The following is a 14,276-nucleotide window of genomic DNA, read 5'->3' on the forward strand; positions in this document are numbered from 1 at the left end:
AAGGATAAAAACAAACTGCATCATTAACAACAATGCCCTAATTATTACTTTAAAATTGAGTAACTGATTCACTGAAACTTTGTATTCTGAAATGTGTATTAGTACACTTGCCTGCAGATTCCTGATGAAATGTGTGTGTGTGTGTGTGTATTCAGATTTTTAATTGGAGGATTGTCTTGGCATTTTTGTTTATAAAATTATGTGTGGTTTGAAAATGCTGAGGTAACTATGTAAATAGTTCTTTTCCATTATTGACTTTTAATATTAGCAGAATAGTTATCTTCCATTGGGTTTAGGGGGTGGTATGACCTAAATCATTTATAAGCTGACATATCTTTCTGCACAAGGAATCCAGGGTTTCTGCTTTGTATTACTTGAAAAGAGCTCTAGTTTGGACCAAAGAGAATTGAAAAATCTGAATTGTTTATGTTAATCCTTTTCATGGCACTTGTCACTTAATACTAGTCTGAGAGTACATGCTATTGGCTGTTCTGCAGTCTTGAAAGGTTATATAGCTGACTTTCTTCCCCTGAGAGGGGGAAAAATCAAATTGCATGAAGAAATAAACATTCTTATAGATAGTATATGCACAAAGTAACATTGTCCACTAATATATTGAATACAGTCTTCCTGCATTATTCCAAGTTTACTCCATGGGATATTTATGATGATGGAATGTTAAAAGCTAAGTATTGTTAAAGTTTACTTTGAATTAAGCAGCACTTTTTTGTGAGTAGGAATATATAGGCTTATAGAGTTTATAATTTTTAGAGATCTTTGAAAAAAAGCTACATATTATACTTAATTTCTCTAAAGAAAATACAGTATTTTAAATAATGAGTCTAAGAGTTATATTTATTGTATAAAGGTAGAATTGACAAGATTAACATTAAGAATATTGTCATGCTTAAACACTTGTATGACAGTGGCAATGTCTAGCTTTTGCTACATTTATGTGATCTTAAGGTATAAAAGTAAATATATACACACACAAACACACTCCCTACAGCTTGAGCAATGAACTGTTTTTGAGGATAGTTTATGGAATGCTTTTATTTTGATCCTTAAATATAAACATACATAGTTATAATATAAAAGTACATATTTATGCATGTTATATATATGTTTTATACATAAAAAATTGTATACAATTTAAATTTTATAATTTGGATTACCTTGTATTATACCTGTTGGATTGTACAATCTGTTTATGTTGTTATAAACCAAATGCAGGTATATTACCCTATGTGAGTTGGCCTGTTTATTTGAATGCCCCTCAGAGCAGCCATTTAGAATCTAGAGGAAAAAATACTTTAAAATTGACTGATTATAAATAGTTTTAATCTGATATGTATTGCTTGTAATGTTTTACATCATGAAATTAAATTCTCTATATGTTTATTTAAACATTTAAATGATCCTCAGGTTATTGTGTAGTTCTTTGTATTATCTCTTAAGTTTTAATTGAAAGAAAAAGTCTGTTTGTTTGTTGAGGGAGAGAGAGAGAAAGAGACAGCCTGAGGAGGGGACAGAGAGAGAGAGAGAGAGAGAGAGAGAGAGGGTGATACAGAATCCGAAGACAGGCTGCAGGCTCTGAGCTAGCTATCAGCCCAGAGCCTGATGCAGGGCTCAAACTCATGAACCATGAGATCATGACCTGAGCTGAAGTCAGACACTTAACTGACTGAGCCACCCAGGCACCCCGAAAGAAACAGTCTTCATAATTCTAGTTCATTCACTTGTTCACTCATCTAATCTATAATTTTGGGGGTGCAAGCATAGACTAACAGTTTTTTGTTCTTGTTTTTTTAGGCTAGTAATTTTTAAGTGAATTCCTCTTCTTTGCTTCATTGTCTTCTATTTTTTGTTTTCTTGGTTCCCTTTTTCTTATATTTTATTTCTTTTTCCCCCAGTCATCTTTTTTCTCTCTCACATCTTCCATAAGTTTGGAATTACTGTTTGCTAATTGTGAATCATTATCTTTGGCTTGGTATTATCATAGTTAACTATACTTAAGAACTTATATATGGTATTAGATTGCTAATTATCAGATAAACTTGTAGTGTCTTAGTTTTTACACTCTTGCCAGCTCTCCCTTCCCAGTGGAAAGAAAAGGGAAATCACCCACAACTAGGGAGATGTGTGATTGTAGAAGGAATTGGAATGGGATAAGATAACACATCTTCTTCCTGCTCTGTGGTCATTTTTATTTTTTTAAACTTTGCTTTAAAAAAAACCTATTTTCTGTCTATGTCATATATATTCCCTCTTACCTTTATTCTTACAAAGTATGTTATTTGTTTTTCTTCCTAGAGTCACTGCTTATTCTTCATGTCACTTAATGCATGGGTGGCCTCTCACCTCACTCTAGATATAGGCAAATTATTAGATTGTGGATTTGATAACTTCTGTACTTACTGTTGTGTACTTTAATTGATCAATGCCTTTAAGAACTATTATGCTTTAAATGCTTTTTATAAAATAATTATTTGTGGAAATTCAGTAAAGTGACATGTTATTTACTGCTATATTCCTACTACATTAAGCAAAGTTTGCAAAGAGCACATAATGGGGACTTCCAGCTCTAAAATAATAAGGACAAATTCCTGGTGGAAATGTAGAACTGGTGATGGACCAGGCAGGTCTTTTCTGAAGGGGATATTGGTGAGGAGAAAAGGATGGACACTGCTAGTCTAACTAAATGGCATGGCGAAAAGTGATACTGCAGAGGTGCCTGTGCCCATGTGCTACAGGATGGAGTGAGTGTCTGATAACTGAAAATCACAGGGACATGCTGACGAGGAGAGAGGAGGTAACTAGAATCAAAATGCTGTATTCACTTTTGTTTGGCAGCAGTTTGTTTGGCCCTGCTGTTGTCTACTTTGCTTGCCAGACTTCACGTGAGTGCTTGGTTAGAAAGACCTATGTTTTTAGCTCTTGCTGCATGTTTGTAAGAGTCTCTTTATTTTTTAGTGTAAAAGAACGCAAGTGAGCATAAAATCAGTTACTGAAGGTGTGCCAAAATTCAATACTTAAGAAAAAGTGAATATTGTATAACTCCCCTACACGTTAGTGTAAGTAAGCATGGTCAAATATTTGCATTTTAAGAACTTTAGACCCTTGGCCTGAGTCCTTTAGTTCCACCACTTAAAGAAGTACACCTCTGTGCCATATTTCATTCAGGAGACTTCTTATTAAACTCTATCTTTGCTTTTAGAACAAGTTTTATAAATTTATGTGTTTATTAAATGATCGGCATTGGTAGTTGTTTTATTCAGTTATATTCATTCAGTTCTGCTAAAGTGGGATATATGCAGCAATATGATCTGAATTATTTTCATAAATCTTGCTTGTCTTTTTTAGGTTCATAAACCAGAAGAGACACTTATGCTTTCAGCAAGCAATGATTTTAAATTTTTCAGAGTAAATTTGAACTGCAAGCTGCACTGTGAAGGGATTATGGCATTATAAAATCACAAAATTTCAATACCAGAAAGACAAACATTTATGTTTTATTGATTCATTTGTTGGTGATATCTCAAATGTATTTCTATTGCTCACAAGGTTTTATTTGTATGGATTTTAAAAGATAATTGTTGGAGTAGGGTCTGTTGGCATACATAGGGGATTATTACTCTTCTCAAATATAAAAATACATTTGGTATGGATAGGGTTTTTTAAAAAAAATATTGCTTTCATTTATTTTTGAATAGATAAAGGAGGCAGCAGACATCATTCAGAAGTTGCACCTAATTGCCCAGGAGTTACCTTTTGACAGGCAAGTTCATTTTTCAAGAGCTACTTTGGATATATGCTATAATTTATAGATAAAGTTGTATTTTTCCCCTATATGTTTTTGCTTATTTAACAAGAATTTATTGAGTACCTCCGTTGTATAGACGTATATAATAATTGATTGAAAAAATATGGTTTTCTGATATCTAAATTTAATGGTATACCTTGAAATACTTTCAATCTGTTGTCACTTTTTTTTATAAGTTTATTTTATTTTGAGAGGGAGCACGTGTATGCACAAAGGGTCAGGGGTAGAGAGAGAGGGAGAGAGAGAATCCCAAGCAGTCTCCAAGCTGCCAGCAGAGCCCTAGACATGGGACTTGATCTCATGAACCCATGAACCATGAGGTCATGGCCTGAGCGAGGATCAAGAGTCGGACACTTACCTGATGGAGTCACCCAAGTGCTCCTCTTTGTCTTTCTTCTGGGGGAAAAAATTGCTGAAGAATTTTGAAACTTTCTAAAGTGATATTTTGAATTTTCATATTTTTGGACTCTGATAAGCTGGATGGGAAGAGATGTGGAAAGTTTAAACACGGGGCCATTCATCTGCTTTTTCTTATATCAGATGAGAGTTCTGAGACTTTATGGTTTTAGACATCTTAAAGGCTGATGAAAACTATACAGTTTCTTCAGAAAATTTGGATACACGCAGATTGTTATAAACAACTTCATGGAATTTTAGATTCTTTAGCCTAGCCACAGATTCCTCCCTAGGTACCCGAAGGGGTGAAGCAACCCTGCTTTAGATGCAAAGCCCTAGAGCCATTGCTAAGTCAGATACTAATGGCTTCATTTTAAAAGAAACTTCACTGAGGAGTTTTTTTCATGATTTCCTTTTGTCCATAGAATGTTAGAATTTTAAATAAAATCCTGGTGGTTTGCAATACAAACATAGAATGAGAATGAATTCTCTGCTTCGCAGATACTTGTTTTACTTTCAACTCTAAATCATCATAAAGGATTAGCAGTCATGACCATCTATCATTTAGCTATTGCTAATAATCTCATATTTTCCCAGAATTATGAGTAATGATTTTTAAAGTTTAAGTAATCGATTCACCCAATGTGGAGCTCGAACTGATGACCTTGAGATGAGGAGCCACATGCTCTACTGACTGAGCCAGTCACGTGTCCCAGGTGTAATGATTTTTAAAGTCACTCACAAAAACCTCTTATCTCACTTCAGAATTGGACCATTTCCTTAAATGGATAAAATGTGTAAATCACAATAGGTTGCCTGATAATTGTTAGATAATCTCTCCATTCTATTTTGCATATATATATTTGTAAGTAATATATTTCTCTTACAGTTTTGTTTTAGCCTTGCTGCTAAGCCTTGGAGTTGAATATATATCCTAGTTAGATTTAATTTTTTCACAAAGAACAATATGGCCTTACATACACTCTGTTCCACCATGACTTTGATACATCAGTTTTGTATGACTCTACATTTTTACCGCCTTCTTCACCTGTCTTTGCCATCTCTTTTGCCAGTCATCCTCTTCTCTTTCCAGACTGATTTCATAGGCTCTCTCAACATTAACTTTCCATAATGTACTTTCTCTCTTGATATTTAAGATTTTAAAAAATTATAGTGTATGGCAGTATGATATTATAAGTTTTGTATTTGCAAAGATTGAATGGTTAGTCTGTGACACACATTGCTGGGTCCTTTTTATGCCTTATTTTATTTTTCATATATTTTACTTATTGTTTTTCTTTTTTTTTTAATTTTTTTTCTCTTTTTTATTTATTTTTGAGAGACAAGAGAGACAGCATGAGCAGAGGAGGGTCAGAGAGAGAGGGAGGCACAGAATCTGAAACAGCCAGCTCCAGGCTCTGAGCTAGCAGTCAGCACAGAGCCTGATGTGGGGCTCGAACCCACAAATTGTGAGATCATGACCTGAGCTGAAGCCAGACACTTAACCAACTGAGCCAACCAGGCACCCCTATTGTTTTTCTTTTAAATAACAGTAATCCCAACAGAAGTGTCAAATAGAAAAATAGGAATTTAAAATGTTAGTGAATAGGGGAGCCTGAGTGGCTCAGTCGGTTAAGCATCTGACTTCGGCTTGGTCATGATCTCAGGATTTGTGAGTTCGAGTTCCACATTGGGTGAGCTCCAGCCCCACACTGATAGTGTGGAGTCTGCATGGGAATCTCTCTCTCCCTCTCTCCCTCCTCTGTCAAGATGCCCCTTGTGGGATTCTCTCTCTCTCTCCCTTCCTCTTTCTCCCTCTCTGCCCCCCCCGCCCCGACCCTGGCTCACTTGCACACACTCTCTCAAAAATAAATAAATTTTTAAAAAATCTTTTTAAAAATTGTTAGTGAATATAAGCAGAGACAATAACTCAGTGTTGGGGCTGGTAGGGCTGTTAATGCCTCATATAGAACTCCTCCTCCTTTAACAAGTTAATGAGTATTCAGTGTGAATTTCATAAATGAGAATAGCTACCCCATCTGAATTGCCCAAATTTAGTTTTGTTATCTGGCATGCCTACTATCAGTACGCTTTCCCTTCTGGCTGGCTGACTGGTTGGCTCGTTTGCTTTCCTTCTTTTCTTCCTCCCTCCTTCCCTCTTTCCCTTCCTCTTCCCTCCCTCCTTCCCTCCCTTCTTTCCTTGCTGATGACATTTAGTACAAAGGTTTCTCTCACACTCTCAGACCCCGTTTCCCCTTTTATTAACATCTTAGGTTACTGTGTACATTTTTCACTAGTATGAACCTCATCATTGGTTTTTATCTTTCAGATTTTCAGAAGTAAAATCCAAAATTGCGAGTAAGTGGAGTTTGATTTAATAGTTTTGAATAGGTGATAAAAATACTTATGTAAAAAAAAATAGTAAAAGGAGAGATAATGGGAACAATGTTATCCTCCCACCTCATCCCTGAGTTTGACTCCTCTTCCTTGAAACAATCATTACCAGTTTCTTAGGTGTTCTTCCAGAATATCCTATAGATATACAAGCATAAGACATAAATCACATATATAGATATATGTGTGTGTGTTGTGTGTGTCGAATTTAGTCCTACGGCCCCTGGTTATTTTAAAATAATTGGTAGCATCCTATACAAATAGCTTTTATACCTTGTGTTTTTAATTTAGCAGTGTATTTTGGAGATTTTGTATCCATGCATGTATCTCTAAAGTAGGTTCTTTTTCTTAAAAGTTAAACTTATGTGAGCATTTCAGTATCAATATAACTCCTCACATGATTAGTTTTATTCTTTCCAATCTTTGGATTCTATTTTAAGCATATCATTCTTGTTTCTAGGTCTCTGGAAAAGCCATTATATTTGCAGGCTCCCATGGTAACCTAAGTCATGGTTGGGAGACCATTGCATGGAAGGTTCAAAGAGCCACCTGTTTTCCCCCAAAGTGTTACAATAAGAATGACATAGATAGTTGGACTTCTTGGCAACATTTCTGAATACTGTAGATTAATGCAGCGTTCAGGTTTTCACACAGAACATTAGTACCCTCAATAATGTAGTGAATCAGACACCATATATTAAGGTGATATTTGGTGTTGAATCTGCCATAGTTCATGATAAAGACATCTGAACTCTAGCAAAGAGTTCTGTAGTCCTCTGCACCCTTCCTATAGCTTTACGTGTAAGATTTTTCTTATCTCATAATATCAGAAATGATATCCAGAAGTTATCTCAGTCAGCTGCTTTTTACAGTAACAGTGATAAGACCAAGGGAGTTTAGTTGTTTTCCTGATTGGGAAGATTTGTCTTGGAAATACAGATTCATATATCATAGTGTATTAAAAGGGCTAGACTCACTGCCTATAGTATCATATTGTTTTTGTAATTCTTTCAAAAGAAAGCTAGATCCATAGTCATATTTGTAAATTCATATGCTTGTAAATAACTTGGCTACTTTGTTTCATTGTAGCTGAATGACTTCCTTTTTATTTTTAGGTAAATACCATGATTTAGAATGCCAACTGATTCAGGAGTTTACCAGTGCTCAAAGAAGAGGTGAAATCTCCAGAATGAGAGAAGTAGCAGCAGTTTTGCTTCATTTTAAGGTAAGTAGTAATTACTAAAAATGAAGATTGGTCTTCAAGATTGTGGAGATTATATAAATTCTATATATTATAGTCTCTGATTTTCCCGTTAGTTGTAGGACTATATCACAGTGATAATTTTTATTGTTTTGAATAGTTTAAAAATGCCTCTTCCATAAATGTTAAATTTTAGGTATTTAATATTATATTCAATAATATTTTATCAGTGAATTTTCATATAGGTTGACATAGGAAATCATGCTGTTTTCTTGTTTTTTAATTTATTTTTTTCAAACGCTATGAAATAGGTCAAAAGTAAGAAGAGTTAGCTTTAAATATCTGGTGGAATGTAGGAGCCAGAGAGTAGATGGAATATAACTAGTAAAAGACTTAAATCTAGAGGATCTTGGGTGGTAATACAAAGAAATATTATCTTCTTGGATTTTGAATTCGGGAGAGAATCCCTATAAAGAAATAACTTAAAGAAATAGTGCTTACTTCAATTTGTTTCTTTTACTTTTTTTTTTTTTATAATGGAGAAACAGAGAGTGCAAATGGGGAGAGGGGCAGAGGGAGAGCGGGAGAGAGAGAATGAATTTTAAATAGACTTTGTGCTCAGTGCAGAGCCCCATGCATGGCTCTACCCCACAAGCCTGGGATCATGACCTAAGCTGAAGTCAAGGGTCAGACGCTCAACCATCTGAGCCACCCAGGCACTGCCAACCTGTTTATATTTGTATCTGAGTAGGATATAGGAGTTCTTTGTTGGACTTCTAAGTTGTTACTTAAGTAACATATTGAGTATTGAGAATGGCTCTTGAGACAATGGTGTACTTTGGCAATTGCTTTCTTTACTTGTTTTTATGTATGATTTGTTAATGAGCAAAAATCATTATAGAGAGCTTATTATGACACATTATTTTGTTTAAATACATTCTACTAAAATATATTTAATTTTAAAAGTAAATTTCCAGAATGCCAGTTAAATACAGCTCTGTTCAGGGTCTTGCAAGGGAACACAAATGCTTTGAATCCAAGAGTGGAAAGAAGGAAATATATATTAATATGTAATATATAATTTGTATATATAATAACCTTTTCTCAAGACTGAATCTGGGGGGGGGTGCATGCATGCATGCATATACATACTTTGGAGTTGAAGGAGATTGGCTCTGTGATCATAGGGCAAAATGACTACCAAAAACTCATACCATAGTTTTCTTCTTTCATTCTAAAGTCTTGCAAGGATATGAACCAGGTGATCAATTTCATAGAAAGCAACTGGGAGAAGATACTGTATTATTAGTTTTCTACAGTTTTATTTAAATCCAACACCTATTATTATTGGCGATTTATTAGGACATAGACATAGCTTTGTTACATAGAATAACTGTTATTGAGGTTATTACTATTATGATTATTATTATTGTTACTAAGACAGAGCTGTGATAATGCATTTTTTTCTTCTTTGTAGGGTTATTCCCATTGTGTTGATGTTTATATAAAGCAGTGCCAGGAGGTAATGTAACAGTACACTTTTCTGGATTTTATTTTATGCTAATTTGTGTTTTTTAAAACCATTTTAAAATTATATATTAACTATGAAAAATGCCTCTCTTTAGGGTGCTTACTTGAGAAATGATATATTTGAAGATGCAGCAATACTCTGTCAACGGGTAAACAAACAAGTTGGAGATATCTTTAGTAATCCAGAAACAGTACTGGCTAAACTTATTCAAAATGTATTTGAAATCAAACTACAGGTAATTTTAAATAATGACTAATTCTTAAGACAATAAGTAATTTTTTCTCTCAGTTTTAAAAGTTTTTTTTTTTAGTTTTTGGTTTACTCATGTAATGCTCTTTGGAATAGTAATCTCCTTTTTCAGTGAATTGGAAAAGAATGACAGTGTCATACTTTTTAAAAATAATATTGTTCACCAAGAAAAAAGGTGCTAATCACCAAGCATCATCAGAGCACAGGTTTGAAATTTCTATAGCAGCAGTAGAAGTCATAACCGGTTGTAGAAGGATAGTCTCAGAATTTTTTTTTTTTTTTTTGAGATAGAGCATGCTAGTGGGGGAAGGCCCAGAAAGAAAGAGGGACAGAGGATCCAAAGCGAGTTCTGCACTGATGGCAGAGAGCCTGATGTGGGGCTTGAACTCATGAACTCTGAGTTCATGACTTGAGCCAAAGTCGGACGCTCGACCGACTGAACCACACAAGTGCTCCGGTAGCCTCAGATTTTTATTTTTATTGGGTCCTCACTTTGACCAACAGGTGGTATTTGTGAAATTGAGTAAGAATTACAAGTGCAATCAGTAGCATTTTCATAATATGATACTAATACAAAAAAATCAGTAATTTAATGTACAACCTGGACTCCCATAGCACTATGCATTAAGGTAACATTTCCTAAACTATGTTTTCTACTCGATTAAGCAACATAAAAGAAGTTTTTGTTTTTAAAACATAATTCAGGATTTTTTATTATCTATAAAAGTACTAATACTGTGATCCTCCAGAAGGAATGTAAACTACAGCATTTCCCAATTTTAGAGTAACGCCTGTTAATCTTAGGAGACACTAGTGTTACCCAGGCCAGAGTTTGGGAAATGCTGCTTTAAGGAATTGACTATATTGATAAAGCATCAAGTTTTGTTTTGTGGGGTTTTTTAAAAATGTTTATTTATTTATTTTGAGAGAGAGAGAGAGCATGAGCAGGGGAGGGACAGAGAGAGAATCCCAAGCAGGTGCCAGTCTATCAGCACAGAGCCTGATGTGGGGCTCAATCCCAGGAACTGTGGGATCATGACCTGAGCCAAAATCATGAGTTGGATGTTTAACAGACTGAGCCACCCAGGTGCTCCTGGGTTTTGTTTTTTTTAATGTACATTATAAGGCAAGATAGTCCAGTTTCAAAAGAAATTTTGAAATTCTTATTCCCAAGATTGCTATAGATGAACATGTAAATATGAGAAGCATTAAAAGTTAAAAACCTATTATTATATTGGTATATTTTTTATGCATTGTCTTTTCCATTTCATTTTAAGTAAGAACAGCACCAGAATGTGGAATAGAGAAAAAAATATATTTACTTGACATAATGTTGGCCTTTTTTTTTTTCTCTCCAGAGTTTTGTCAAAGACCAGTTAGAAGAATGTAGGAAGTCTGATGCAGAGCAGTATCTCAAAAATCTCTATGATATATATACAAGGTATGTTTTTAATTACTAGAAAATAGTAACATCTCAGAGTTTTTTTTTCCTTTTTTTTTTTTAATAGAAAATGGTGAAGTAGTCAGGTATTTTTGAGTAAAAGTTTGTCAGCAGTATACCTTTCAGTGATTAAATGTTAAGTGCTTGGTTACATAGACTGCTGTTAGAGAAAGTGCATCATGCTTAGCACGTTAACTTAAGGAATCAGATATTCTTTATAGTCACGTGCTTCAATGAAACTTTGTTTATGTTGTTTAAGACTCAAGAATTTTGCTTCAAATCTTAATTGTAATCTAGTTCACTGTTCTTTATTTTTTTCCTAAAAAGTAGTATGATTATATTTATTTGCAGTTAAATTGAGAAATCACAAATTCTTAACAAATGAGTTCCAGCCTTAAGTTTGATATGAAAATTTGCCTTGGGCTTTTGTAAATGAATGTGTTATATGTAGAAGTAGTATGTCAGAAGCTTCTTATGGAGTTTTTTTCCAGTCCTGTTGCTCTTCGTCAGTGTCATTTTGGGAGGAGGGTTTTCAAAAGTAACTGTAATCAGGAAGTCCATCCCAACAATGTTCAATGCAAAACAGAAAATTAGAGGAAAGTCCACATGAGCAAAGACAAAAGAGAGAACGAATAGAGAGTGGATCTTTCAGTATTTTGACTTGGGTGCCATGTTATGAGTGCCATTAGAGCATAGTTGAAGTCATTCTGCCACTCTTGCCATTTCTGGACTAGTTGGTTGCCTTGATCTTAAGTCTTCCATTCCTAGGAAATTATTCTTAGTTAGTTTTCAAAACCACAATGTTGTTTGTGGGTCAGTCTACTTAAATACAACCCTGTGCAGCTTCTCTCTGTATCCTAAGTACCTTCCCAAGGTTTAAGAAATGGTGGTTTACACCTCACACTGGTTCGGAGTGGCTAAAATGAACAAATCAAGAGACTATAGATGCTGGCAAGGATGTGGAGAAACGGACACCCTCCTACACTGTTGGTGGGAATGTAAACTGACACAGTCGCTCTGGAAAACAGTGTGGAGGTTCCTCAAAAAACTGTCAGTAGAACTCCTCTATGACCCAGCAATAGCACTGCTGGTGACCTACCCAAGGGGTACAGAAGTGCTGATGCATAGGAGCACATGTATCCAAATGTTCATAGCAGCACTTTCTACAATAGCCAAATCATGGAAAGAGCCTAAATGTCCATCAACTGATGAATGGATCAAGAAGATGTGGTATATATACACAATGGAGTACTACATGGCAATGAGAGGGAATGAAATATGGCTATTTGTAGGAAAGTGGATGGACCTTGAGGCAGTCATGCTAAGTGAAATAAGTCAGGCGGAGAAGGATAAGTTGTCTCTTATAGGTCTAACAGGAGAAACCTAATAGGAGACCATGGGAATGGGAAAGGCGGGGAAAGAGTTGGGGAAAGGGAGTGAGGCAAATCATGAGAGACTTTTGAATGCTGAGCACAGATTGAGGGCTGAAGAGGGACAGGGAAAGGGGAAGGGGGGTGATGGTCATGGAGAGGGGCACTTGTGGGGAAGAGCAATGGGTATTATATGGAAACCAACATGGTAATAAACTATATAAAAAAATGGCGGTTTAACGTAACTTATTAAAATTACATTGTAAAAATATGTATTCCTCAGTGTTATTACTATGCTTAAAATGTACATTAATCTTTCCCCCCCCTTTTTCCTTGAAAAGAACCACACATCTTTCCAGCAAGTTGATGGAGTTTAACTTAGGTACTGATAAACAGACTTTCTTGTCTAAGCTTATCAAATCCATTTTCCTTTCCTATTTGGAGAACTATATTGAGGTAGAGACTGGATATTTGAAAAGCAGAAGTGCTATGATCCTACAGCGTTACTATGATTCAAAAAACCATCAAAAGAGATCAATTGGCACAGGAGGGTGAGTGTTTTTGTTAAATGTTACAGTTAAAACTAAAGATGTTAAGAGTTTTATTATATTTGGACAAACTTGTCAAATATTGACAGTCACTGGAATTTTCTATAAAGAACTCATTTAGCCCAGCTTATTTATACCATTGATCAAATCCTGTCTCTTGAACCATATGTTGAAATAACCTATAAATTAGAATAAATTTTATTTTATAAATTATAAAATTTAATTAAAATGTAAAGCAGAATAACAGCACTCTAATGAGTTCTATAGTCTCCTTTTTTTTCCCTAGACTGAGTAAATTATTCCGGATTACTAACTAGGATGCACATCACTTTTTGTTCCAGCTGTGGAAAAAAAAATAGAAATAGTTTACATTTTAGGTACCCTGAGCTTTTTAATGACTTGGGCATAAAATTACTGAGTTAATACCTAAAACCTGGGATTATTCACATACTAAAAGGAAATGATTTGTTCTAAGAATTGGTGGTACCTCAGTTATCCAGATCTCAGCTATCTGGAACCTAGTCATTTCTAGGATGAAACAGAATGACTTATGTAGAGCCATATAATTGGAGTCCAGAGTGCACTCAAATCAGTGTCTTGATTCCCAGTCATATAGTACATAGTGATCAGGAAGAGGTTCTAATTAGAAATAAGAAGTGACATCTTGGGGGCACCTGGGTGGCTCAGTTAAGTGTCCAACTATTGATTTCAGCTCAGGTCATGATCTCATAGTCGTGAGATCAAGCCCTGTGTTGGACTTAGCATGGAGTATAGTGCCTGCTTGGGATTCTCTCTCTCTCTCTCTCTCTCTCTCTCTCTCTCTCTCTCTCTCTCTCTCTCTCTCTCTCTCTCTCCCCCCCCACTCTGCCCCTCTCCTGCTTATACTCACGTGCACATGTGTGCACACGTGTTCTCTCTCTCAAATAAATTAAAAAGTAACAACTGAAAGGCAGCGGCAAATAAGGAAAGAAAAAAAAAAGAAAATAGTTTGGGGCTCCTAGCTGGCTCAGATGGTGGGACATGCAACTTTTGATCTCAAGGGTAAGTTCGAGCCCAAAATTGCATGTAGAGATTACTAAAATAAGGTAAAATCTTTACAAAAAAGTTCACAATAGTCTAAAGTTAGGTGTTCTAGGAGCAAAAGGAGTCTAAACTTCTAAAGAAACCACCATAAAATAAATGTTCAAAGTAACCCTCAGTCATTAAGAAAAGCTAAATTATGTTTAATATGTCTTATTTAATAATAAGGAAGAAATATGTGATGTGTTCAGATGGTTAGGTGTATTTAAAAAGCATTAAATTTTTAAAGTTTATTTTGAGAAG

At 35.1% G+C, this 14,276-nt stretch overlaps 1 protein-coding gene across 1 annotated transcript in view; it reads left to right on the forward strand.

Moving 5' to 3' along the window:
- The window catches only part of EXOC5 (exocyst complex component 5), a 55,541-nt gene that overhangs the window by 22,064 nt on the left and 19,201 nt on the right, over positions 1–14,276 (forward strand). The window contains exons 5-11 of the mRNA XM_029952988.1: positions 3,714–3,778; positions 6,549–6,577; positions 7,729–7,838; positions 9,292–9,336; positions 9,440–9,580; positions 10,953–11,035; positions 12,747–12,956. Coding sequence (XP_029808848.1) covers positions 3,714–3,778; positions 6,549–6,577; positions 7,729–7,838; positions 9,292–9,336; positions 9,440–9,580; positions 10,953–11,035; positions 12,747–12,956 — 683 coding nt within the window. The remainder of the gene's footprint in view (positions 1–3,713; positions 3,779–6,548; positions 6,578–7,728; positions 7,839–9,291; positions 9,337–9,439; positions 9,581–10,952; positions 11,036–12,746; positions 12,957–14,276) is intronic.

This window comes from Suricata suricatta, chromosome 9 (genome assembly GCF_006229205.1).
Source record: "Suricata suricatta isolate VVHF042 chromosome 9, meerkat_22Aug2017_6uvM2_HiC, whole genome shotgun sequence".
Lineage (NCBI taxonomy): Eukaryota > Metazoa > Chordata > Mammalia > Carnivora > Herpestidae > Suricata > Suricata suricatta.